This window comes from Equus quagga, chromosome 12, assembly GCF_021613505.1.
Source record: "Equus quagga isolate Etosha38 chromosome 12, UCLA_HA_Equagga_1.0, whole genome shotgun sequence".
Classification (NCBI taxonomy): Eukaryota; Metazoa; Chordata; class Mammalia; order Perissodactyla; family Equidae; genus Equus; species Equus quagga.
This window is the reverse complement of record NC_060278.1, coordinates 77034569-77059752: the sequence shown is the minus strand read 5'-3', so window position 1 is coordinate 77059752 and position 25184 is coordinate 77034569. Positions and strand designations below refer to the sequence as shown.

General features: G+C 39.2%; 1 protein-coding gene across 1 annotated transcript in view; it reads left to right on the top strand.

Annotated features, from left to right (window-relative positions):
- PLCB1 (phospholipase C beta 1) overlaps positions 1-25184 on the top strand; it is a 666959-nt gene that overhangs the window by 433059 nt on the left and 208716 nt on the right. The window contains exons 5-7 of the mRNA XM_046679966.1: positions 21373-21452; positions 23280-23333; positions 23764-23839. Coding sequence (XP_046535922.1) covers positions 21373-21452; positions 23280-23333; positions 23764-23839 — 210 coding nt within the window. The remainder of the gene's footprint in view (positions 1-21372; positions 21453-23279; positions 23334-23763; positions 23840-25184) is intronic.

Sequence of the window (25184 nt, the reverse complement as noted above, 5' to 3'; positions counted from 1 at the left end):
ACCTGAGCTTCTTTGGAAGTTGAATGTCTCCAGAAAAGAATTGTTTACAAAGGGATTCTGGCTCATTCATTCATTCAACACACAATTGTCAGGTGCGTTCTCCATGCCAGCCACAATTCCAGAGTTAGAGATACCGCATTCTAGAATGCCGAGAACCAACAATCTGGAGGACATAGATAAGTTATGATTATGAAGTAAAAGTATTGTAGGTCAAATGGAGATCTGTGTGGAATAATAAAGCAGGAGGAGAGTGTGAAGGTGGAAGAAGGGGATTCTTTCTTTATGGGGTGCCCAGAGAAGGCAAACATCTGAAAGAAGTTGCTCAATTGCAACAATATCATAGGTTTCTGAGAAGTCTGTTAGATGAATTAAAACTTGGAATCAGAACCAGGACTTAAACTTTCCTAAATATATCATTCCAGATTTGCATGCTTGCTTTCTTATGTAAATCACTTGACATTGAATTTCTTATTTATTCTTTAAGACGAGTGACTCTAAAAAATGGACTGGAGAGAAAACTGTGTCTTTCAATTTTTCCCTCTGTAGTTGGACTAAAAACATGGTAACTCTTGCAATTAAACAATAATCATACTTTTTGATATGCAGCATGATTTGCCAGCCCCTCTCTAGCCTAGAGATCAGCTTTTGCTGCTCCCTCAAGGGGCACCTCCCTTTAACATACCTGGAAATAGTTGATTTGTTTCACATTTTCTCTCTAAGTCACACACTTGTCCATGATTCTCTTGCTCCCCTGGGGACCATGGACACATCCGTGTTTGCCACCTCCTGGGACTCCTAGCCTTCAGTCTCCCTCCCTGGGATGCCCTGACTTCTCCTCGGAGCCACAGAGAGGAGGTGAATATCACTATACTCTCTTTACTATCCTACACTTAATTCCCAACAGTCTTCCACTCACAGCTATGTGACTTGTGGCAAAGTTGGAGATATCAGCAAAGGAAACTAGCAAAGGCAACAGAAGTTGATTTCTTGTCTTATGATGAAGACTTTTGAAGGACTTTGGCTTTTATTGTGAGGGAGATGGAAGCCATTGAAGGATTCTGAACAGAGGATGGACATGATCTGTCTAACCCTTGAGTTAATAATGGACTGCATGGTGAGAAGCAATAATGGAAGCAGGGAGACCAGTTAGGAAACTATTGAAATATTTTAAGTGAGTTGCTAGTGACTTGGTCAAGGTGGAGCTGAGTAGGAGATGAGAAGGAGTCTGAATATATGTATCTACATATTTAAAGGAAGAATCAATAGCATATGCTTATGAACTGTATATTGCATGTGAGAGAAAGAGAAGAATCAAGGATGATGTTAGAGTTTTGACCTAAGAGACAGGAAGGATGGATGTACCACTTACTTCATAGGGAAAATTTAAAATAGTGCGTGTTTGTGCATATATAGCAAGGGTTCGGTGTTGATTTTGTTCAGTTTGAGATTATTATTAGACACTCAAGTGGATATGTTGAGTAGGCAGTTGGATATATGAGCCTGGAGGTGAGTGCCCAATATAATACATTAATTTAGAAGTCATCATGTTATAGATAGTATTTAATGCGACTGGATAAGATCAGCCAGGAATTAACTATAGATAGAGAAGATGTCTAGGATCTGAGTGATACTCCAACATGAACAGATTGGGCAGATAAGAAAGAATCAGAAAAAGGAGACTGAGAGGGAGTAGTCAGTGAGGTGGCAGTGAGGCAAGTGTGTGCCCTTGAAAGTCAGGTGAAGAAAGTGGTTCAAGGAAGAGAGAGTGATCAACAGGGTCAAATGCTGCTCTTAGTCAAGTAACATGAAGACCAAGAATTGACCATTGAACTTAAAGATATAGAAGTCATTAGGGACCTTGAATAGAGCAACTTCAGTGGAGTGGTGAGTCAAAAGCATATTGGAGTGGCCTCTGGGGAATATTGGCGGAGACAAATTAAGAAGCCAAAAGAGACTGCTGTTTTGAGAAATTTTGATGTGAAAGGCAGCAGAGAAGTGAGCAGACTGCTGGAATGGGGAAGTGAGATGAAGAGATGGTTTTTAAGATGAGAGAAACAACAACATATATGTATGCTGGTGGGAATGATCCTGAAGAGGGAAAACAATGTGCTGATGTAGGAGAGTAGGAGAATTGCTAGAGCATGTCCTTGAGTAGGCGAGAGCAGTAGGATCTGGTGCAAGACCCAGTAAACTAGATCCTGGGGGACAAGTCTGGCCCACGACCTGTTTTTATAAATAAAGTTTTATTGGAACACAGCCATACCCATTTATTTATATATTGTCTATGGCTACTTTCACTAGACAGAGTTGAGTAGTGACATAGACCATATGGAGTAATGACATAGACCATATGGACCACAAAGCCTAAAACATTTACTGTCTGGTCCTTTATGAAAAACTTTGTTGACCCTGTTCTAGTTCACAAATAGAAGGGCTTGGCTCAGACACAGCAAGGGCATTTTGTGTATAAGAGGAGGAAAAGTGGAGTACATCAGTAGAGATGCTGGTAAGTGGTACATATGATGGAGGGAGTTCTAGGTTTCTGATTGCCTCTGTTTTCTCAGTGACAAAGGAGACAAGTCAGTAGTTGATAATAAAGACTATTTGAGTCCTCAAGCCCTTTTCAGCACCAGTTGGTGAATTTTACTTAAGATCTGACTGGTGTGGTTAACATTTACTGCAAAAGACAGATCATTTACATGAACCCAAAAAACAGTGTCATTTTGAGCAAATGAACCAGTTTATCAGATCAATGCAAATTTTTCCATTGGTCAAGGAGTCTGAAGATAAAAGCACTCTCTTTTTCCTGCCCCATTCTACCTCCTCTTTCCAATATTCTGTTTTTATTTGAGGTGGGGGGCTACATAGAAAGAGACTTCTAGTTGTGTGTATTAGTTCTTGCCATCATGCAGTCTAAACAGCATTGCGTAGGTTGGAAAACAGATTGCTCTGCGTCGGGGGCAGGGGTTCACAGGATTGCCATATGCTGGTGTTTACCTTCAGATCTCAAAGATCCAGTGTGTAACTGTTGGGAGACCACTCTTCACCTAGAGAATCTTGGCAAGGAATGTAATGTCTCATGATTAGCAAAGAGGAATCCCACTATGCAAAGGAAACAAAGGTGAAGCCTTCCCTGTTTGGATTTAGAAAACTAAAACAATTTTCAGCATGCCTTTCCTCTGGGTTCTGCTCCCTTTCCATGGCTGGGCGCCTGGAAGCTCATCCTCTCACCAATCCCGGCGACCTCCCAGCCCTGCTCTTTGTTCTATGAAATATACTAGCGAGATGACGTATCACCCTGAGTGACAGGATTTGAGATTCAGGCTCTGATATTCAATCCTAATTAGTTGGACACTCTCATAGGCCCCCTCGCTGGGCACTGTATTAAACCATTACCCAGTCTGGCAAATTTCAGCCCAGATGTTGCTCCAGTATGTTAAGATGCAGTGGACAGAAACAGCAAGAATCTGGTGGGTTGAGATTGAGATGCCGAATGGCAGAGGCAGGCAGGGGAAATTTTGTGTTCACTTCTCTGTGCAAAGATTGACTGACAGATGTCATTGTTTTCAGTCCTTACTTCTTTACACACTAAATTCTCTTAAGCATTTAGAAATAGGAAAACAAAATAAAGAAATTCACTTTTCTCGTTCAGCAATGCTACTAGCAGGAACTCAGCCAGATTTTTTAAAACTTTTGATTGAAATATAATATGCACAGAAAAGTACTCAGATCATAACTGTATAACTGGTGGATTTTTGAAAGAAGAGCACACTCCTGTAAACAGTACCCAGATCAAGAAATAGCATCACCAACACCCCAGGTGTCTACCCTACTAACACATCCTTATTTTGACCTCTAACTTTATAGATTATAAATTAAAACTATAGATTATAGTTTTACCTGCTTTTAAAATTTCTGTAAATGGAATCATACAACGTGTTTTCTTTTTTGTCTGACTTCTATTACTTACCATTATGCTTATGAAATTCTTGTGTATTTTGCATGGGGTTGTAATTTGTTCATTCTCTTTGTTAGGCAGTATGCCATAATTTATTTATCTGTTCTACAGTTGATAGACATCCAGGCAGTTTCTAGTTTAATGCTATTATAAATAGTGTTGCTATTAATGTATGCCCTTCTGTGAGGTATGTAATTGCTGGTCATAGATCTCCATATGTCCAGCTTTGATGGATACTGACAATTTCCTAAACTAGTTGAACCAGTTAGTTTTTCTAAATGTTAATTCACACATGCAAAACAATGTATAATTGAGGCTCTCTGTATGCTAAATTATTACATTTTGAAGTAGTTGTTGCAGAATAAATGAGCTCTTCAAAAATATGTTCCATAAATTGAACATCAGACTTGAGGGGCTATTTTAGATTTTTTAAGGGACTTCTGCCACCTCTGAAGCTATGAATGTCATAGAGAATCTAGTTTCACTCATTTTGAGAGTATGATATAGGATTTCCCGCAAGTGTTCTTTGACTTCATCCACATCAGTTGCTTGCCCACCATCCAAATAACTTGCTTGCTCTCTGAATTTCCTAACTAGCTCTCACATCTCTTTCCTCATTCCACTTCCCCCTGCCATCTTGTTCAAGTTCTTGACAGGTCTCATCTGTAGTCACCTCCTACCCCCTTTTCTAGAATCCTCTCTTTTGTCTCCAACTTTACAGGTCTATTTGCATAGGAATTATCTTAAAAGAAAAATCAAACTTGATCATGCTTAAAATCCTTTTCATTGCCAATTACTTACAAAATGAAGTTTCTTGTCCATTTCATTCATTCATTCATGTAGTGAACAAATATTTATTGAGGGTCTAGTATGTGCCAACCACCTCGCTGGACACTGGGGATTCATCAGTGACCAAAGTAAACCTAGTCCCCGCCCTCAGGTGCTGATGACTCACCACTTGGATCCTTGCACCAGTCTGCTCCAGCAGATCCCGACTCACTGTGCTTCTTTCTGACTTTATAATTTTAATTTTAGTGCCTTAAGAATCGTGTGCTTTCCTAGACTGCCCTTCTCCATTTTGTCCACCAGAAGAATTTCCGAGCCTCAGTAGGGACTCAGCATAAATACAACTCATCTGTCTCCCCCTCCATCCCATGATGTCCATGAATAACTGATTGTTCCATGCTCTTTTCTTTGAAGAACCACATGCATATTTTCTATTGCATTTATCTCACTGTAATTATCTGTCAGTGTGTCTGACACCCTACCCTGGATTTGTGAGCTGCTTAAAGTTAAAAACAATAGCTTAGTCATTTCTGTGTTCCCAAGATCTAGCTTAGTGCTTAGTGTGTAGTAGGTGCTCAATAAATGTGTGTTTGGGAAAAAAGAAAGGAAGAAAGCAAAGAGGGAAGGATGGAGGAAGGGGCGTTTGAGCCCTTGAAAACAACTGATAGATCATAAAATATTCTAGAGTCATGGGGACGAGGGACATCAAGTACTCTAATCATCTCACTTTTTAGAGTTGAAGATCTTGAAGCCCTTTAGCTGGGTGCTCCAGGCCTCTTCTTCCCAGCATGGACCTCTCTCCGCAGTTTGCCAAGATGCTCAGTAGGAGAACCGTGGTGGTACTAACTACAATGGCTCCCATCCTCTTAATCTTTCCAAACCCAACCTTGTTCCCACTCGAAGAGTCGTTGCCACCATCACCCTCCTGATCCCATCAGTCACCACACACTTTCTCAAGAAAAAGAAACATAGCTTCAATTAGCCAAATACTTGAGGCCTTTCAGGCAAAGGAAATGAGAGAAGGTGCCATAGTCAGGGGGCTCTTTCTAAGAAAAAGAAATTATAATCTACAAAATGAAGTTGGAAAAGAGAAGAGAAAGAGGGACCTGGGAAGGGGCCTGCCACAGCCACCTCTGGCCGTTCCTGAAATAGAACTTGCTTCATCAAAAACTTTGGGAATTTTCTTAGATATTCTTCTAAGTTAATAGTATAGACATTTAAAATCTGACCTCAAGAGACATAACGTTCTCATATTTCTTTTTATTCTGAGAACATATACATTGAGATAAGAATTTTCATTCACTAACAGATATTCTCCGTAAAATGTTCAATTTTTCTGATTTCCTTTTTTAATTTAGGACCAATTTATGGTGAGTGAGCAATGACTATAAGTTTGACTTCTCTCTAAACAAAAATGATTAAGAAAAAGAGAAAAATGTACCATATATTGTTTTTGGCAATGTGTTTTGGGACATAACGGAAAACTGTGCATGACCTCCCTGGGGGTAGAATATATATGCCAAAAAGATTGCTATTTACAGTTGTGAAAAGTTAGCCCTCTTGGTTATTGTGTTTTGTGAGATCTTCATTCACTGCCATTCTTGCCCTTCTCATTAACAAAATACGCCTATGTCATCTTAGGCCATTCCCCGACACAATCGTGTATAAGGGCCGAGTTCTTACTATGTCAATACATTGCACTGTTTGCCTTGGAATTTTACAGTTGTGGATATCTTTTGTTGGAAAATGAGATTCATCCCACATTCTGCACTTGAGTTTTAGATGAGTGTGGGGCAGATAAAGGACACAAATCTTAAACTTTTAAATTGTGAAAATGTCACCCATATGGAGCATCCATATAAAAGTCTAAAAGTTCAGAAGTCAAATGAGGGACATTCATAATAAAAAGAGGAAAAAAGGCAATTTGGACTTCAATCTCTTCCTTACACCTAGATAAGAATCAGCAATTGCTATTCCGGTGATTGTGGAGGAAAATGCTCCCGCTCTCCATCTCCTGAATGTCTTTTCTGCATTCGTTAAATGAGAGCTTCTTTTGAGCCAGGCAGTGTTCAAGAATGCCACATAAAGAAATTAATGCCAAATCAAAAGGAAAATATATCCCTCAGGACACAGAAATGAACATGATTTCAGACTGTGAGCTACCGTTAGTGCGAGCCCACTTTTCCCCAGGAAGAGAAGACAGAAAACTGCATAAGCAGCAGTACCTCCCTTTCTTTCCATACATCTATACCCCAGAGACAAACTGCTCCCACCTTGTTCCTCTGCCTCCCTGTCTCCTGAACCTGGCAGCTGAGTATGCCCTGATTGTATTATCTGTGAGCCTCACCTTGAAGCAGGCACACGGATTCAAACAAGTAAACAAATCAAGAAACATTCTTTTTTTGAAGGAAGAAGAGCTCTAAGGAAATTTGTCTTCCTGGTTTCTTTATTGGGGAAAAATACCCGACATGCTTTGAGAATGGCAGGTCGATCTGTTTCATCCACTGCCTTAATATCAGTTGTCATCTTTTTGCTCCCAGTGCATCAAATGCTCCCAGTGAATAAGCTGCCCATAAGAATAAAAAAAACTTTTTTGAAAACACTTTGTCAACAATTTTCCTAATAGTTATATAATAATATCCTTTCATTCATTCATTCAACAAATGTTTAATGGCCTCCTGTGTAACAGGCTGGGAATAAAATAAATAGACAAAAATGATTGTCTTCATGACGCTTACATAATGGTGGGGGGGGTAGGTTGAAAATAAACAAAATAAATAAGATGTTGACAGGTGATAGGGAGAAAGCAGGAAAGAGGGATGAAAATGCTGGAATATTTCAAGGGGGCATATTTCAGTTTTAAATAATTTGGTCAGATAAGGTCACACTGAGATGATATTTGAGGAGAACCTTGAAGATGATGGAGTGAGTCAAGTGGTTATCATGGAGGAAAGCAGGCTCTGAGACAGGTGTGTACTCAGCATGTTGGTGAAATGGCAAGGAGCCAGTTTGGCTGGAAGGGAGTGATGATCAAGAAGGAGATTAGTGAGAGATGAGTCAGAGAGGTAAGAAGGAGGGGTGATGGGTGACCCAAATACTGGTAGATGGACACTGTAAGAATTTGGCTTTACTCCCAGTGACACGGGTAACTATCGCATCGTTTTGAGCAAGGGATTGATTTGGTGTGACATATTTTCACAGGACTGCCCTAGCTGCTCTGTTGAAAAGCCATAGTAGGAATGCAGAAGCAGAAATGAGAGACCAGGATGCTTGGGGTAGAGGTGGTGAGAAATGGTTGGATTCTGGATATATTTTGAATGTAAAGCCAAAAGATTTGATAATGATGAGATAACATGTCATGAGAGAAAGAGGGAGCGAGCTAAGGATGATTTCAGAGCTTTTCGGAATTGCATTTATTGAGATAGAGAACCAGTTAGGAAGGGAAAATAAGAAATTTGGTTAGGGAAATAAAATTTAAAGTGGTATTAGCCCAGAAGAGCAGAATAGCACAGGTGTGACCTCTTATCTCTTTTGAGGTACTGTGAAAATGATGGTAAAGGAACATAAAACTAAATGATGAAAAAAATGAAATGAGATGGGTCACTAGGAGATGACATAATTTGATAAGTTTGCAGAAGAAGAAAATGGAGACAGGACAGTGCCTGATGAGACAGAGTAGAGAAATCCACAGTCTAGGGTACATGGAGATCTGCAGCCAAGGAAGTCACTGACCTGCTTAGAAGCAATTGAGAGATGCTCCAGACTTGTGTAATACCAGCCCAGCAGAACATGGACTAAGAATTAAGGGTGACAACTAGAGCAAGGAATTAAAGGAATATGGACGAAACTGTCAGCCTCTCCACTCCCTTCTGCTGCTCCACATGTAGAATAATTGATAACCAATTATTTCTCAGGTCAAAAAGCTGAGCATTTGTCTTTTATGGAATTGAACAAACTATTCAGAGAGAATTATAGTGGCTAGCACTGGAGTCAAGGATCCAGAGTAAAGCTCTTCTCAGTCTAGCATTTATGGATACCACACCATAGTGGCTGGCACCCATGTGCTTACCCAAAAGAGAAGTCTGCAGGCCGGTAAATCCTACTCACATACTCAGAGCGCCCAGTCAGCCCCTCTATTGCCCCAGTCTAAAATGTGAACTAACAAAATAGCCACAGGCTATTGAGAAAGGCTACAGTATCGAACGATAAAAGAGGCCAAGGTGAACAAAAAGAGAAATGATCATGGAAGACACAAGGATAATTCAAGAAGTAAATAATTTTTTAAAAATACAAACGTAGAAAGTAATTTTTGGAGAGACTTTTCAATAAATTATATCCATTAGATAAGGACAAGATGCTATGAAAAATGGGTAACAAAAATAGAAACTTTTCTTAGAAATCAAAAATGAGATAATGGAATCAAAATCAAAACTCTACAGAACTTTATCTTTATCCCTGAATGTGGAACCAAACAACAATAAGAACCATGAAGGCAGCAAACAAACAACCAAAAAGTAAAAGACAAAAAGATGGCAATAAGAGAAAAGATAGGAGTTAGAGGCCCAATCAATTTAGAGAGTGCATAGCCAGTGAAAAAGGGAAAACAGAAGAATGGAAAATAAGAAAGACCAAATACAAGAAAATATATGAAAGCTAAAGAGAGATCTTGAAGTTGAAATATCAAGTCTGGGAGTGGAATAGATTCAGGCAATGTGAGTAGGAAGCTGGAAGATAGTTCATGCATGAAAAAGGCTTGTTTCTTCTCTCCAAAAGAAAATTAAGACAGAAGAGATAAATGTATAATCTAAATATAAGGCATGCCAAAGCATGCAGGATTTTCAACAACTGGAGGAACAGCCAAAAAACATTCATATTGTCTTGGTATTAGGAATGTTCCCTTTTTTTTTTTTTTAAAGATTTTATTTTTTCCTTTTTCTCCCCAAAGCCCCCCGGTACATAGTTGTATATTCTTAGTTGTGGGTCCTTCTAGTTGTGGTATGTGGGACGCTGCCTCAGCGTGGTTTGATGAGCAGTGCCGTGTCCGCGCCCAGGATTCGAACACAACGAAACACTGGGCCACCTGCAGCAGAGCATGCCAACTTAACCACTCGGCCACGGGGCCAGCCCCAGGAATGTTCGATTTTGAAAGCCATATGGTTCGTGGTGGTGGAACACTAGCAAGTAAGATAATCAGAGTCTAATATATGGCCCTGCAGAAAATTATATTTGCATTTTTATAAACATGTAAATTTTTATTTTATTGGTTTTGAACATTTAGAATCATTTACATGCAAATAATTAAAGTCAATTACGGACACTAGACAAGATAAAAACATTTCAACTTTGACAATTTAAAGTGTAAATTTAAGCTAGCAAGAGTTGGAGGTAAAAAGATTAGCAGGTAAGAGTCCTCCTCTCACAAACAAAGAAGCCAGGTGATAGTGTCTTTAATTAGTGGGTTAAGAAACGGGTTAAGTATGTTGCTTGAGGTCGTAGAGGTGATGCGGGCGAGGGGAAAGAACACTAGTGGACCAGTTCTTTCAGAAAGAAGGAGCAAGGGCAGGTGGGAGACAGGGTAACAGATTTAAAACCTCGTCAATCGGAGTAGGGTATCAGTAGTTAAATTCTAAAATCAGTCAATCAAGAAAAAGCAGTGCAAATATATTATTTAGAAATATGGAAGTAACTCCCAGAAATGTAAAATTAGAAATTCTGAAAACGGTTGTCAAGAAGCAGAACTAGAGTAAAAGTTCCTTAAGCCATCATTGTCTTTTGTTATAGCACCTCTGGACAATTTTTGGAAAGCTGTATATGTGGTTCTTTGATAAATAATAAAGTTTTAGCTTGCTACAATTTATTAAGCACTTGTTATGGCTGTCACTCGTCAAAGCATTTAATGTGAGCTATCTCACTTAATTCTCACAACAACCTTATGAAGCCAATCCTATTAGTACTTCCATTTTTTAAGGCAATCGTGAATATTAGACAGGTCAAAAAATTTGCCCAAGATGATTTTGTCAGGCAGGGTTACACTGGGTTACAGAAAACCAAACCAAACAGTAGCTTAGATAAATGAAGGATTTTTTATTTTTCATTTTGTTTGGTTTTGCTTTTTTTTTGTTCCTCATGCGGCAAGAAACCTGAAGGTAGGTAGTTTCTGGCATCGATTTGGTGGCTCGGGGATAACAAGGCTGAGACCCTGTGATTCTCACCTCCTTTTCCTTAGAGATCAAAATGCCTCTGCAGCTCCAGCCATTCCATATGTGTTCCCAACAGCAAAAAGAAAGCAGCCCCTACACCAGGAAACCGAGTTTTCCCAGAACGCCCCAGCAGACTTCTGCTAATATGTGATTCACCATGTCTCACGTTGCCACTCTAGTTACTGGAGAAATTGGAAAATGTCGATTTTTCAGTTATTAAATGTTGCTGGCCTGAATAATGTCAAATTTCAGTTAGGAGAGAGGGGAAAATGGTTATTAGGGAGTACTTAGCAGTGGGTCCCCCAGCTAGAGAGAGGCAGAGTGGGGTTCTGAAATCCAATAAAGTATATTTTTAAATAAAGTAGCAAAAACATCAACAATATGAGAGTCAGTAACAACCATTAGATAAACTGACAACAGTATTTTAATTTTAAATTAGAAGACAAGCACAAAAATTCACCCTTCCATAGCCTCCATAGGCAGTGAGAAATGGCCAAAGGTGAGGCCATCGGAGCCAAAGGAAAGAATAGCTCTCATCGTAGAGGATGGCCTAACAGGTTAGAGTCACTCACCAAGGGCCAAGGACCCCTTCGTTTAAAGGGGAAGACTCTAGCTTGCAAAAAGTTTCAAAATAAAGATAGTGGGGGTATAATTAAGGTGTTTAAAACAAATTGACTTCCAAATGAGAAAATTATATTTTAGCAGAATTTCCTATGTTAATGAGGAGGAACCTGTGTGTAGTTTACTAATCAATTTTCAAGGGATGCAGTTTGAATTTTGTCAAACAGATTTCATTTAATGGATAAGCAGCACGACTTAACACCCGAGAAATTGTGGTTGTGCCTCTTTTTCCTCTTGACATCTATCTTACTAAAGAAATCAGCTGTTTTCCTTCTCTTTTAAAATCTTTGTTTATTTGATCTCAAATAGAATTACTTTTTTAACAATAAACAATGGTATCAATTATAATTGAAGACCCTGTTTACATATGTTTATTGTCTATACTACACAGCATTCAGCAGATTCAACCAAAGTAATAATTACCATTGATACGGCTAGGCTTAGAAGACATAACGAGTCTTTTCATAAAAGTGACAGGAGACTTTTGGAAAGAACCATTTCAAGAATATGGTGGATTGACATGAAAGACGTGGAAACAAAGCTTTGGGAGTTTTATATAAGGGCACTAGATTAACATTTTCTCCGTTGAACAAATGAGCAATGACTCAGGAAACTAGCTGGAGGGAGAGAAGGATGTCTCCTCAGCTAATACTCAAAATACGTCTGATACTCACAATGATAGGGTTGAAAACTTCTCATCATCAAAACTTAGCCAAAGCAAACATATTTCTCTTTTCTTCCATTCAGTGCCGTGGATGTTGCCCTCTTTGGGAGGCTTTATTTTTATCCGTTGAAGAATTCTCTTAACATTCATTTTAACTTGATTTCACCACACTAAACTTTTCCCACTGGGCAGGAGGATGTCAAGAGGTGTTGGAAGAAGACTGGGATATGCTAGACCTGACGCCTCTCAAAAGCAGCCCAAAATGTGGATCCTTGCACATCCACATCTTCTACACTGCACCAGCAGGCATTTGAACTATTCCTTAGACCACTGGGTACTATTTAGCACAGCAGTGCTTCACTTATCTGGGGAAAGTTAATTGGGCAGCAGTTCTTCAGAATACAGCCAAAAACATAAAACAAAGCATAAATGTGTCTATAAAGCCAACATAGATGTCTTAAGCCCTAATACTAAAGCTTTCATACTTTATTAATTGGAGAGTGCCTTCAGCCCCATGTTACACACAGTACTTTGAGTTTTTATAACCTAGTCCAGCATAGCTCAAATTACAACAGGAAATCTGTAAAGCCAGCATCACAAACCCTGTAGGCAAGAATCGCGATTGAATATTTAAAACAATGGAGAAGACATAAAAGTTAATTTCAAAACGCCATAAATTATGAAGCATGGATATAACTCTCATTTACAGATTCATTCATTCATGCACTCAAGTCAACAAGTATGGATTTATTGCCTATTTTATAAAAAGGATGGGACACAGAACTGTGAGATTCCACGCAAGTTATAAAATGACACACTTCCTTTTCTTCTCTCTGCTCTACACGGTACTCTTAAGAATGGATATATGTAGTGTTTTCTATACTCTTCCATCCTTTTGCTCACTGCTTTTCCCCCAGTTCCAATGATTTGATTCGTATGGACACTGCTATGTTCTGACCTGAATAGATTGTTCTAGAGGTAGACCAATTAGAGACTTTCCCAGATTTTTCCTACTGGAAGTGAGGAAGTCAGTTAGACTCTGTCTGGTGGTAGGAGGCACCATATGTAACAACTCTTGACGCAGTTGGTGGCCAGGGGGAACAGGCTGGTCAGTAGGGAAAAAAATAATGCAATCAGGAAGAGAGAGCAGTGAAAAAGCAATGAAGAAAGTTCTGGCATTCAGGCTCCAAGTTCTTGATGATCTTGTATTACAAATACATACTTTTGCTGCAGTTTGTCCAACTTTTCCTTCAATTAGAGGAAATAACTTAGTGTCCTTGATAAATTCTCCTATTTCCTAGGCTAGTCTGGGTTATGTTTTTGTTGACTGTAGCCCAAAGAAATTCAAATCACATAGTTTGAAAATAATTATACACCTTTCCTTGATATTACATCATTTGAGTAATATGATTTTCTAGTGTCTCAATAGTGATAATATCGGGACCTAATATGCTTCCTGGTTTTGTTTTGTTTTGGTAATTATATTATGTGTGGCAACCATTTCTCTTTGAACATGAGATGAAGATGACAACACTTTGACTATAAATATAAGACCCGCATTGCCGTCAATACAGAGAAACTGTACTGGAAATTTTACCAAAATTATAAATGCTCTATGTAGTATCAAAATCACAGTGACTGCTCAGAGAGTCCTTTCTGATTTTAATGTAAGTCTTCACATCTCATATACCATCTTTCACCATGAAGAGATTCTTTCCTGCTCCATTAAGACAAATGCTCAGCAGGATGAATTCTGATGCATGCGGTAGGTGAGAGAAATGTGCTCAGCCAAGCAATGCAACTCTGGATGAGCCGCACAATGAATCTTCTTACTCAAATCCCAGCTCCCTACCCACCTTCCGAGCAGAGGTAATGGGAAGGACACCATTATCAGTGACAGCAACAGGAGTTTGCCAATAAAAAATAAATAGAAAGCTATTAAAAATTGTTAGGACCTATGTATGTCTCACAAATATTAAAATATCTTGTTAGAAATTATTTATCCCAGGGGGCTGGCCCCATGGCCGAGTGGTTAAGTTCGCGCGCTCCGCTGCAGGCGGCCCAGTGTTTCGTCGGTTCAAATCCTGGGCGCGGACATGGCACTGATCGTCAGACCACGCTGAGGCAGCGTCCCACATGCCACAACTACAGGAACCCACAACGAAGAATACACAACTATGTACCGGGGGGCTTTGGGGAGAAAAAGGAAAAAATAAAATCTTTAAAAAAAAAAAAAAAAGAAATTATTTATCCCAGGAGGGTTTAAAAAATTAATTAAATACAATAAATTGAGGCTTCCAAATCAGGCACTTTGGAAATATCTGCTTTTAGATTATTGTCATTTGTCACTCCTTTTACTTCATTAGGGTAACCATTGACTTGTAATTATTTATAAAATTGTACAGTCTAATTATAATTTTATATATATATATGGAGAGAGAGAGAAAGAGAGAGAGTGCACGCTTTAGTATTCCTTTTAGAATATTTTCACTTCCCCAAGGAACTCTCTGAAAGAATGCATGGTTTTTTTCTAAAGATTTTAATTTTTTCTTTTTCTCCCAAAGCCCCCCAGTACATAGTTGTATTTTTTAGTTGTGGGTCCTTCTAATTGTGGCATGTAGGACGCCGCCTCAGCGTGGCTTGATGAGCCGTGCCATGTCCTCATCCAGGATTGAACCTGGCAAAACCCTGGGCTGCCAAAGCAGAGCACGCGAACTTAACCACTCGGCCACGGGGCCGGCCCCCTGAATACATGCTTTTAAGAGCGTAAGTTACACTCTGCCTTTTCTCTGTGACTCCAGCTGCCTAGTAACAGGTCACAGCCATGGCCAGGATGCCCTGCAAGCCATGATGCCACGTGTACCATTTATAGCATTCAGCCATTGTGTAGCACTTTGTGTCCACCCATAGGGCTGATATTGATCACTGGCCTGTGTTTGAGCTCAAACTTCAAACAAAAACCCTCCCTTTTTTAAAGACAATGAGCACAAATATCCTAAAAGAAAATGGGTTAATATTGTGAACAGGAAATTTGCAGAAAGGAGAAAGCAGAACAGTCATAACATATAAAATGATGCTCAACTCTGCTGGCAAACCAGGGATGCCAGTTAAGACGACTGCCAGGTCCCACTTTGCATCCATCAGATTTACAGATATTTTCTGAAAGTCTGACTATAGCAAGTGTTTTTGAGAATGTGGGAAAATGAAAGCTCTCCTTTGTTGCCAATAGGAATGTAGAGTGCCCTTGCCACTTTGGTGAGCAAGTAGCAGCATCTGGTGCTGATAAAGATGTATGGATTCTAAGAATTCATCATGATATTCACCCTAGATAGTCTCTTGGATGTGGCCTAAGGCAACAGGAAATAGATTTATGCAAACAAACGTTTTTGAAGGAAAATATCATAAATATCCATCAATAAAAGAATAGATCAATAGATTATACATTCCCATAGTGGGGTAGTATAGTAGTTAAAATTAAGAAACTAGATCTACATTGCAGCAGCAAAGACATATTTTAAAGACATAATGTTGGTTGCAAATAGCCATTGGCCAAAGGATACATACAGTATGATATGATTTATGTAATATTTTGAACATACAGGGGTCCATAGCAGGGAGCAGCAAACTTTCCTTAAAGAGCCAGATAACAATTATTTTGTGGTTTTGGAGTCTTTGTTTCAAATACTCAACTCTGCCTTCATAGCATGAAAGCAGCCATAGACAATATGTAAATAAATGAGCATGGCTTTGTTCCAATAAAACTTTATAAAAACAGGTGGTGGGCCAGATTTAGCCCTCAGGCCTTAGTTTGCTGAACACCGATCTATACCATTCTCCTCAGAATCCACATGAAGATAGATATAGTATTGATACCTACTTTTCAAAATAGAGCTTGCTCCTGGGGAGAGGAAGAGGAATGGGAGCAGGGAGAAGCACAGTGTAGAGTTAATCTGCACTGCAATGTCTTAAGTATATATTTTTTAAAAAGTACTAAAGAAAGTATGGCAAAATGTTAACATTTGTTAAGTTTGAGTCTGTGTTAGTTACTCTATTCTCTGTTTTTTTATGAGCAAAAGAAAAATGTAACACTGAGAAAAAGGAAAGATAAAATAAATACATTAAAATATTAAAGATAACATGAATCAGAACAATGGGACAGAAGCATCTGCAAGGATGATATTGCTTCCAGAAGACTCTGTCTTTGTCTGTGTACCCAACCCTTGCAGTCATAAGTTAGGTCAAAAAGTTAAGAGGTGTGAATTGCCAATGGGAGAAATTTCTCTCTGTTCTCAGAACTAGGAACAGTTGTTGAACTGCTGCACAATGGTATCTGGACCTAGAGCAACCATGAAGCCTATTATGATTGAATCTCTCTCTTTACACTGGAGAAAGCAAGTTCAAGTTGAATTTGTGACCTACCACTATCAAAGTTCCAAGACTTCAGATCTGCATTTTGTGGCTGACCTCACCCTTCCTTCCATCTTATTTCTCCTCTGCCATCATCATCTTAGCATAGTCATAAGGTTTTTACTTCATAAATTTCAGAGTTTGTTTCATCATCATAGCACAGAGGGAAGGTGTTCAGACTCTAGAGGCAAATTTCCTGGGTTCAAATCTCAGGTGTGCCTATAACTAGCTGTGGGACCTTATGCCAGTTATTGAATACCTCTGTGCCTCAGTTTCTCGTTTGTAAAAATAAGGTGGTAATAACAGAATATCTCTCATTGAGTGGTTGTGAGGAGTAAATCAATTAATTCTTTGCAAAATGCCCAGGACAGTGCCTAGCTCATAGTAGCGCTTTATACAGAATACATTTAGTGGATTTATTTATCTTTTTTATATTATTGAATTGTTTGTATCAGATTTTGGAGCCCAAGAAACCAGTGATCTAATCCAAGCTGTGACTTTTATTAGCTCTGAGGATATAAATAAATTTTATAAGGGCTTTGAAACTTGGAATCCTCACCTGGAAAATCAGGCTAATAACAGTACCCACCTCCTAGAGAATTGTTGCAAGAATTAATTAAGTTATTGAATGCAAAAAATTTAGCTCAGTACATAGTAAACACTCAAACAATACCTATGAGAGTAATTGATAATCGTGAATCAATTGATAGGATTAAGCAAACACATAAATCTTGTGCCAAGAATGACAGAGCTTGAATGGCTTTAGAAATAAACTTTCATTAACTTTGTGACATGGTAGGAAAACTTGGTACCTCTAATGGTGTCAACACTGGTATTTCAGTAATGGCACCAGAATCTGTTAGAGGAGGGAATTGCGGAAATAATCTTGCAGTTATAAAATACAAGCACGTGCATTTATGAGCAGAGATTACTCCAGATGAAATTCCATAGAAGTTGACCTTTAGATCCATTTTCTCAAGTTCGGGTCTCTGTTGTTCCCTTCATGAGAAGAGATTGATCATAAGACAGAAAATGTCACTTAAGAAGCTTCAGCATTTCAAGAGCAGGGGCTGAACCAAGCTTGGCAGAAATCATCAGAACCTTGTCTCTGAAAGTAGACAAACAAATCCTCCAGATTAAATAAGAAACTGTCCTTCCATTTCCTTACTAACTAGGGCCCAGCACTGGATTATGAGAACACTGCCAGGGTAGGATCCGTCTACCCTGCAGCGAAGCCTATGTCATAATCTCATGATGAGCCAAGGCTGCTTCAAGCTGCTCTGGCCACATCTCTTTAGCTGTGTTGTTCTTAGTACAGCTGTAAGAGCTCTTTGATTATTCTAAAACAAATAGCCAAAATAATTTTTTTATTTGCTTGGGAAGTGAGAAGACAAAAATTAGAATAATGCTTCCTAAACCGGGTCCTGGAACTCCTCGCACTCAAGGTGCCATCCTTGGCCCAGAGGTATGCTCAAACTTTAATATGCATAAAAAATGTAAGGGTTTTTTGAAAACAATGCAGATTCTGAGTCAGAAGGTGTGGTGCTTAAAGTTCTACATTTCTAACAAGTTTTATGTCAATGCTATAAGTCCTCTCTAGAACCTTGTTACTCATAGCATGATGCAGCATAGACCTCACTTGGGATGCAAATTCTCTGTCCCCTCTCCAGACCTCCTGAATCAGCATCTATATTTCAACAAGGCCCCCAGTGATTTGTATGCACGTGAAAATTTGAGAAGCACTGCTCTAGAACATTGTGAACAAATTTCCCCCAGGCTTTGGATGTGCATCTCTTCTTTACACAATGTAGCTACTTCTGGTACCCCAATATGTTATTCTGTTATCCTGAAATATGTTATCCTGCTGTAGCTGACTGTAGCAGTGCTCTGCCCACATCGCCTCCAATCTTTTTTGTCATTTTCACACACAACACCTTGCTGGGCTTTCCCTTCCAGCAGCCAGCACCCATGTCTCTTTGTTGGCTGCTCTCTCTGGATGCTAGAACCCCCTTTGCCTGCTATCAAGGAAAGCAGGATTTGCCTGGGGATTTCCATCCCCTCCAGCAGCTCTGAACTACGACTAACAAGCACAGGGCTCACCATCCTCCAGCTCCCTTGCTCCTCATGAGAAAATTCAACTTTGAGGCTGGTCTACACAGGGAGAGATGATGCCAAAATTACCGTCTGCCAGTTTTTCATTGAGATCTCACCCTTCTACATTCTTCCCTTCCCAGTCCTGCTCACTCCCCTATAATGTTGCCAGAGAACACTTTGTAATACATCCATTCCTCGTAAGTCCTTGTCTCAGGGTCTGCTTCTGGGAAACCCAAAGGAAGACACTTGCTGTTTTAGTTCAGAGTGATATAGACTGCGAGCACTACCCAACCAAGAGTTGAGTTACTTCTAAAGTTCCCTTAGTCACTGCTTTATTCCCTGAATCTTTGATTCATCCTGAGTCAGATCTTTTGACTATCTCAAAAGGCTGCAGGAGGCCAATGGATTCTAGGAATTCCACACTTGGAAATTTAGATGCTCCCATTCTCAGAATGTGATGAAAATGAATTATGCTTTGCTTTCTGAATGAGTTCACTGTGTCTGTGCAGTGAAAGTGATAATGACGCTTTCCTTCAGCTGGCTTTATAAAGGACCCATAGAAAGAGCTAAGGATCTGGAAGACCTGCACTGACCAATTCTGCAGCCGCAGACACCAGCTACATCTGGCTTTTGAGCCCTGGAAAGGTTGCCAATGCAAATTAAGATGGGCTGTAAGTGTAAAATCCACACCTCATTTCAAAGACTAAGCACATAAAAAGAATATAAAGCATCTTGATAATTTTTATGTTGATTACTTGATTAGTAATATTTTTGAAATATTGGGTTAAATAAAATATATTATTAAAGTTAGTTTCACTAATTTTCACTGTTTATTTCTCTTCTTTTGATGTGGCTACTAGAAAATTTTAAATTACATGTGTAGCTCACATTATATTTCTATTGGACTGGATATAATAGAGGCTTTAGCCTTCAACTTAAATGGTCGGACCCAGTTAAATCTCCCCAACTCTTCATAATGCTTTCACTGTACCTATTTCTGGTGTGGAATTGGCCCTCAGTGAACATACAAAATGGTACATTGCCCTCAATTATAAATACTTTTACCAATGCATAAATTTGCCGTGAAGCTGGAAATGTCTGAAACTTGACCCTTAGCCCAGAAAATATTATATTAGAAACATATTTTTAAAACCAGTGCCAGTAGGTACTGCTTAGTTTAAAATGATCTGATCGGAGGAAATTTTATTTTAAAGCTGTTAAAAAGTCATTCTGATGCTTTTCTGTGTAAACATCAAGTTTGGTGGTCAATTATTTGGCCTCACTCACAGTTCTTGCGTGTGGTCTCCCAAGTCCTCCACCAACAGTGTTGGGAGTTCAAGGCCTCCGTCCTTCTCACCTGGACTATGATAGCTTACTAAGTGAATTCCCCTTCTTTGGTTTCTCAGCCTCAAATCCGTCCTCAAGGTGGCTGCCAGATAATCTCCTTAACACACAATCCAGCCCTGGCTCTCCTCACTTCTCACCCTCCAAAAAAGGCCTTCAGCGATATCACAATTTTTGCTAAATTATCTCCAGATACCTAGCAGACATCAAGTGCTCTCCATACTCTGGCCCAAACTCGACATTTTTAGTTGTAATTCCCCCTCTTTTTTCCAATTCCTATTAGACTCCACTCCATTCCCTCAAAGTCCTGCCATGCGTGCTTCCTTCTGGTTCTCTTCCCAGATGATTTGCCCTGCCTAGAAGGAAGGCCCACTTCTCTCCCCCATCACTCTATACCCCAAATCCTCCCTCAAATGTATTACACATTGATATAGTATCAGTGTCTTAAGTCAGGAGGCAAAACACAAAAGACCAACAAAACAACAAATAGAAATAGTAGAAATGATAAAACTAGGTGGAAAACCTATTGCTCTAAAAAACGTGATTTCATTGAGGAGAGAACCAAGTCAACCTCAACATCAGATGATTAGATCACTTAGCTTTCATGTCATCTTCCCTTCAAGAACTTTTTTTGGGGGGGCGGGGCGGGGCAGAGTGTTAATTGTGTGTTCAAAATCATCACCCAGAATGGAACTTCAACTTTTCTTGTAGATTTGCTTTTTTCCATTTTCTTGGAAGCCAAGTGAGATCACTGGTGAATGGTGTGAGGCAGAGATGAAGATTAGGAGAGTAGTAAGGGATTGACAGAGTGGGGAGGAGAGAGAGTACAGGACACTGTAGAACATTGTGACTGCCACTGGTTTAGAGAACTTCTAGAACTGTAATTAACATTTAAAGATTCCCTGGTATAGCTGCTCTGGCTTGAGTCGTAAAGTAGGGAGATTATATGTGCAGGGGTGTTGAAAATATATATGACTATATTTTAATCTTTTCTGTAACTCTTTATCTGTTTATAATACAAGGAAAACAGTAAGAAGCACTCGGTTATTAAAAGGCAACATACCACTTCCCTATTGGTAGGGATTTTAAAAAGCAGATAAAAACATTTCCTTAGGAAAGGAGTAGCCACTCAGGGATTTGAATTTAATTATGTCATTTTTACAAAAAAAGAGAAGAAGAAAAAAATCCCCTTAGGCATACAAATTGAACCAATTTGTCTTTCTGGTAGACTAGCTAAAAACATGTGTCTAATACAGTACAGTATTTAAGCTAACGCAAGTGTCATTTACATTTTTCAGGAATGGACAAATGAGGTTTTTAGTTTGGCAACAAACCTGCTGGCCCAAAACATGTCCAGGGACGCATTTCTGGAAAAAGCGTAAGTAGCTCTAATTTTATTGCTAAGGGTGTTGCTTCTTCTGAGTCAGTTTCCTTTCTCCTTTGTGAGTCTTTTGTTTATGCTGCACTGGCTTCTCACATTGTTAAACATAAATTTCCCTTTGGGATTTGTTAGAGAACTCATACCTCCACAGTTTGGAATTGGAAGACTTCCAAGAAAGATCGCTCTTTCCTCTGAGCTGCACACCCATGTTACCCTGAGCTCCCTTGAATATCAATGCCTTGGACATGCAATAGACGTTTCCAAATCCTGGCAGCTGTGCGCAGGACCAAAAATTATTAATTTCAGAGAGTCCTCTGCTTCTACATCTGCCTATGTCATATGAATTATTAATCTGAGGAAGAGAATAAACAACATATGGTACTCATTTCTCTAGTCTTAGATCTCTGATAGATGCTACAATAACTCCCCTGCTTACTTAAATCAATAGCCTGATGTCCTGATTCGTCCCCTTATAGACAATCACAGCAAGTGTTAGTAAGAAAAGAGAAAGAGAAAGGATGTAGAGGAAAGAGCAGAATGAAAAGAAGAAGGAAAGAAAAGCAAAACAGGATTACCCAATCACTCTGGAATTATACAGTCTTTCTAAAAATTGTTTGACCAAGGAAAATAATGATTTTTGCCAGATGAGCAGCAAGGAAAGCTGGTTGATTTCCCTTTGAAAACTGGATGTCCAGGAGGTTGGGACACCTTGAAATCAAAACTACAAGTGGAAACATTATGAGGTGGTCCTCTATTTTATTTAATAACTTTCTCTCTTCCCTCTTCTTCTGTGAGACATGCCCATCATTCCAGACCTAAGAACCCAGCCCACATTTCTTTCTTACTCTTTTATGAATTCCTTTTACTGTTAGTCACTACCTCACAGGTCTTCACTTAAATGCTTTTTCATGATATCATCTCATCTCCTTAGTTTGTCACCTTGAGGACCCATCCTAATGCCCCTCCCTCTCCTTCCTTTCTTCCTCCTTCTCTTTACAATCTTTGATCTTACCATCCTCCATCCAACAGACATTTCTAGAACATCTGTTGTACCAGATGATGTTGCTGGAAGGGGACCCAGGGATAAAGATGTTTTCCCTGAAATTTAGCTTGTTATAGCTAGTAAAACATCTAGTTGGCTAATCATTATCTATTGCAAATGTCCATTCCCGATAGGTGTCTCCCTATGAATAGCTGCTATGGACATTCTAGAACATACTTTTGATGAACATGTTGTAAGCATTTCTGTTGCATATACATCTAGATATGGGATTTCTGGGTCACAGCGTGTGCAGTTTCCTAAAGGGATAGTGCCAATCTACACACCCATCTGCAATGTCTGAAAGCTTTGTTGCTCCGCCTCTCTATTCACATGTCCATAAGCAGTTGAAGAGATAAATACAGTTGTTATAGTGACACAACGGAGTACTATACACAATGAGAGTGAATGATCTACAGCTGTAAGCAAAAATAAGGATGGGTCTCAAAAATGTAAAATTGAGTGGAAGAGATGAGACAAAAACGAATGTGATTCCATTCATATATAATGCAAAAACAGGCAAAAACAAATCTATGTTGTTTAAAGCTAGAATAATGGGTCCCTTTTGGAGATGGGCTCTGGAAAGGGGCGCGGGCGGGGCTTCTGGGAAAGCTATTAAAGTGATAACGTTCTATTTCTTGATCTGAGTGCCTATGGCAGAGTCTTAGACAGTTTGTGAAAATTCAGCAAACTGTACATATGCATGAGCTCTTTTCTATGTATTTTATTCCTCAAGAAAAAAGCTTTTTTAAAATTAAATACTTGTTTTTCTGCTTCCCCAACAGCTATACTAAACTTAAGCTGCAAGTCACTCCAGAAGGGCGCATTCCTCTCAAAAAGTAAGCTGCATGAGCATTTCCCATTATTCATTTTCTTTTTCTCAAAGATCTGAATCCGTGCCATGGCTCTGTTTCATTTCTCTACTGGTCCAAGGGGGCGTGGAAATGCAGTAACGCTGCCTCCCTCATACTCTGTATGCACACCAGTGCAGCTGGATTTCTCAGAGATTCCCTCATCCCCCTTTCCTGTGACATCATTTTCAGGAAACAACAAAGCAGGAACGGGGTAGGAGGGGCAGGGGGACCCTTGCTGCTAAACCCAAATGACCATCTGAGATTCAGATGCATGGAGCAATGGGTATATTCTGATTCTTTAAAGATGAATGATAAAAGGGTTTGCTTCAATGGAATGTTCCAGTTGGCATCATCAACAAGATTGTGATCCATATGCCTTTTAAGCATTTCTAATGTGTGTGCTTTCACTTCACAGCATATACCGCTTGTTTTCAGCAGACCGGAAGCGAGTTGAAACTGCTTTAGAGGCTTGTAGTCTTCCATCTTCGAGGGTGAGCATGGTCCCTTTCTAAAACTGGCACCGCTTAATAGCTCTGAGTAATCATACTAAAGCATATCTTGCCCCAATATTAGCCAAACATTTTTTTTTTAGTCAGGAAGTCGAGAGCCAGCCCTGATGGTCTAGTGGTTAAAGTTCGCCCCTCTCACTGCTTCCGTGGCCTGGGGTTGTTTCCTGGTGGCAGAACCACAGCGCCTGTCTGTCAGTTGCCATGCTGTGGTGGCAGCTCACATAGAAAAACTAGGACTTACAACTAAGGATATACAACCATGCACTGGGGCTTTGGGGAGGAAAAAAAAAAGAGGAAGATCGGCAACAGATGTTAGCTCAGGGCGAATCCTTCCTTCCCAAAAGGAGAAAAATGTCCGTAGGACTTATTTGTTAATAATTACAATATATGGAGTCACTATAATCGTATTTTCTTTTACTCTCATAACCCAAATATTTTCATCTAGAAAGACCCTTGATCTTTGTAAATAAAAAAGCAATAACCATCTAGTATAAAAAGGTATTAGCCAAAAAATATTAAAGTCATCAAGAATTTAAACTTCCCATTAATAATAAATTCTTTCTTGACATCACTGAGATATTGGCTATTGATTATGGATTATGATTCAGAAAATTTTGAAATATTACTTTCATCTTACTATCATCCTTTTTAAATGTCTAGGTTCAAGATTTTTAAGTTAATAGGCAATTAGTATGGTAGTACATGTTTATAAATAAATATATTTACATACTCTGTAGGGCTGTGCTCAGAAAGTTTTTGCCAAGAGGCACGCAGAATCAAAACAATTTGGAGACCACCTACTTTGTTCGTATGCAGTAAAGTAGACTAGAGGCCAAGCATGTAACATGGTTTTTTGTGCCCAACATTCAAGGTGCTCAATATACATTAACCACCTAAAATAAGTAATTTGCTTTTTTTTATGCCCACATTCGAGCCACTCAATATACGTTAGTCACCTAAAATAAAATAATTTGCCTTCATTTCAATGCATTTCTACATACCTGGCTCTAAAACGATTTGTTACCATTGTTTCTAGGATAACTGAGTCTACTGCATAAAATCTTTTTGTCAGTGCTATATGTAGAACTCTCCTTTCTGTTACAAATTATTTGTAACCTACTATCTGAGCAACAAGTAAACACATTCCCAAGGATAACACTTAAAGGAAGAAACTTTAAAGCCTCTTGAAACAAGCTGGCAACGTTCAAGTGGCACTGAGAGAAGTTGAGAAGCCATTCTTAAACTTACGATTAAATTATGAGAAGTATTGAATGCTGTTGCTAAATTCATTAGCCAATTCTTGTGAATACTTTTCAGAAAAGTGAAG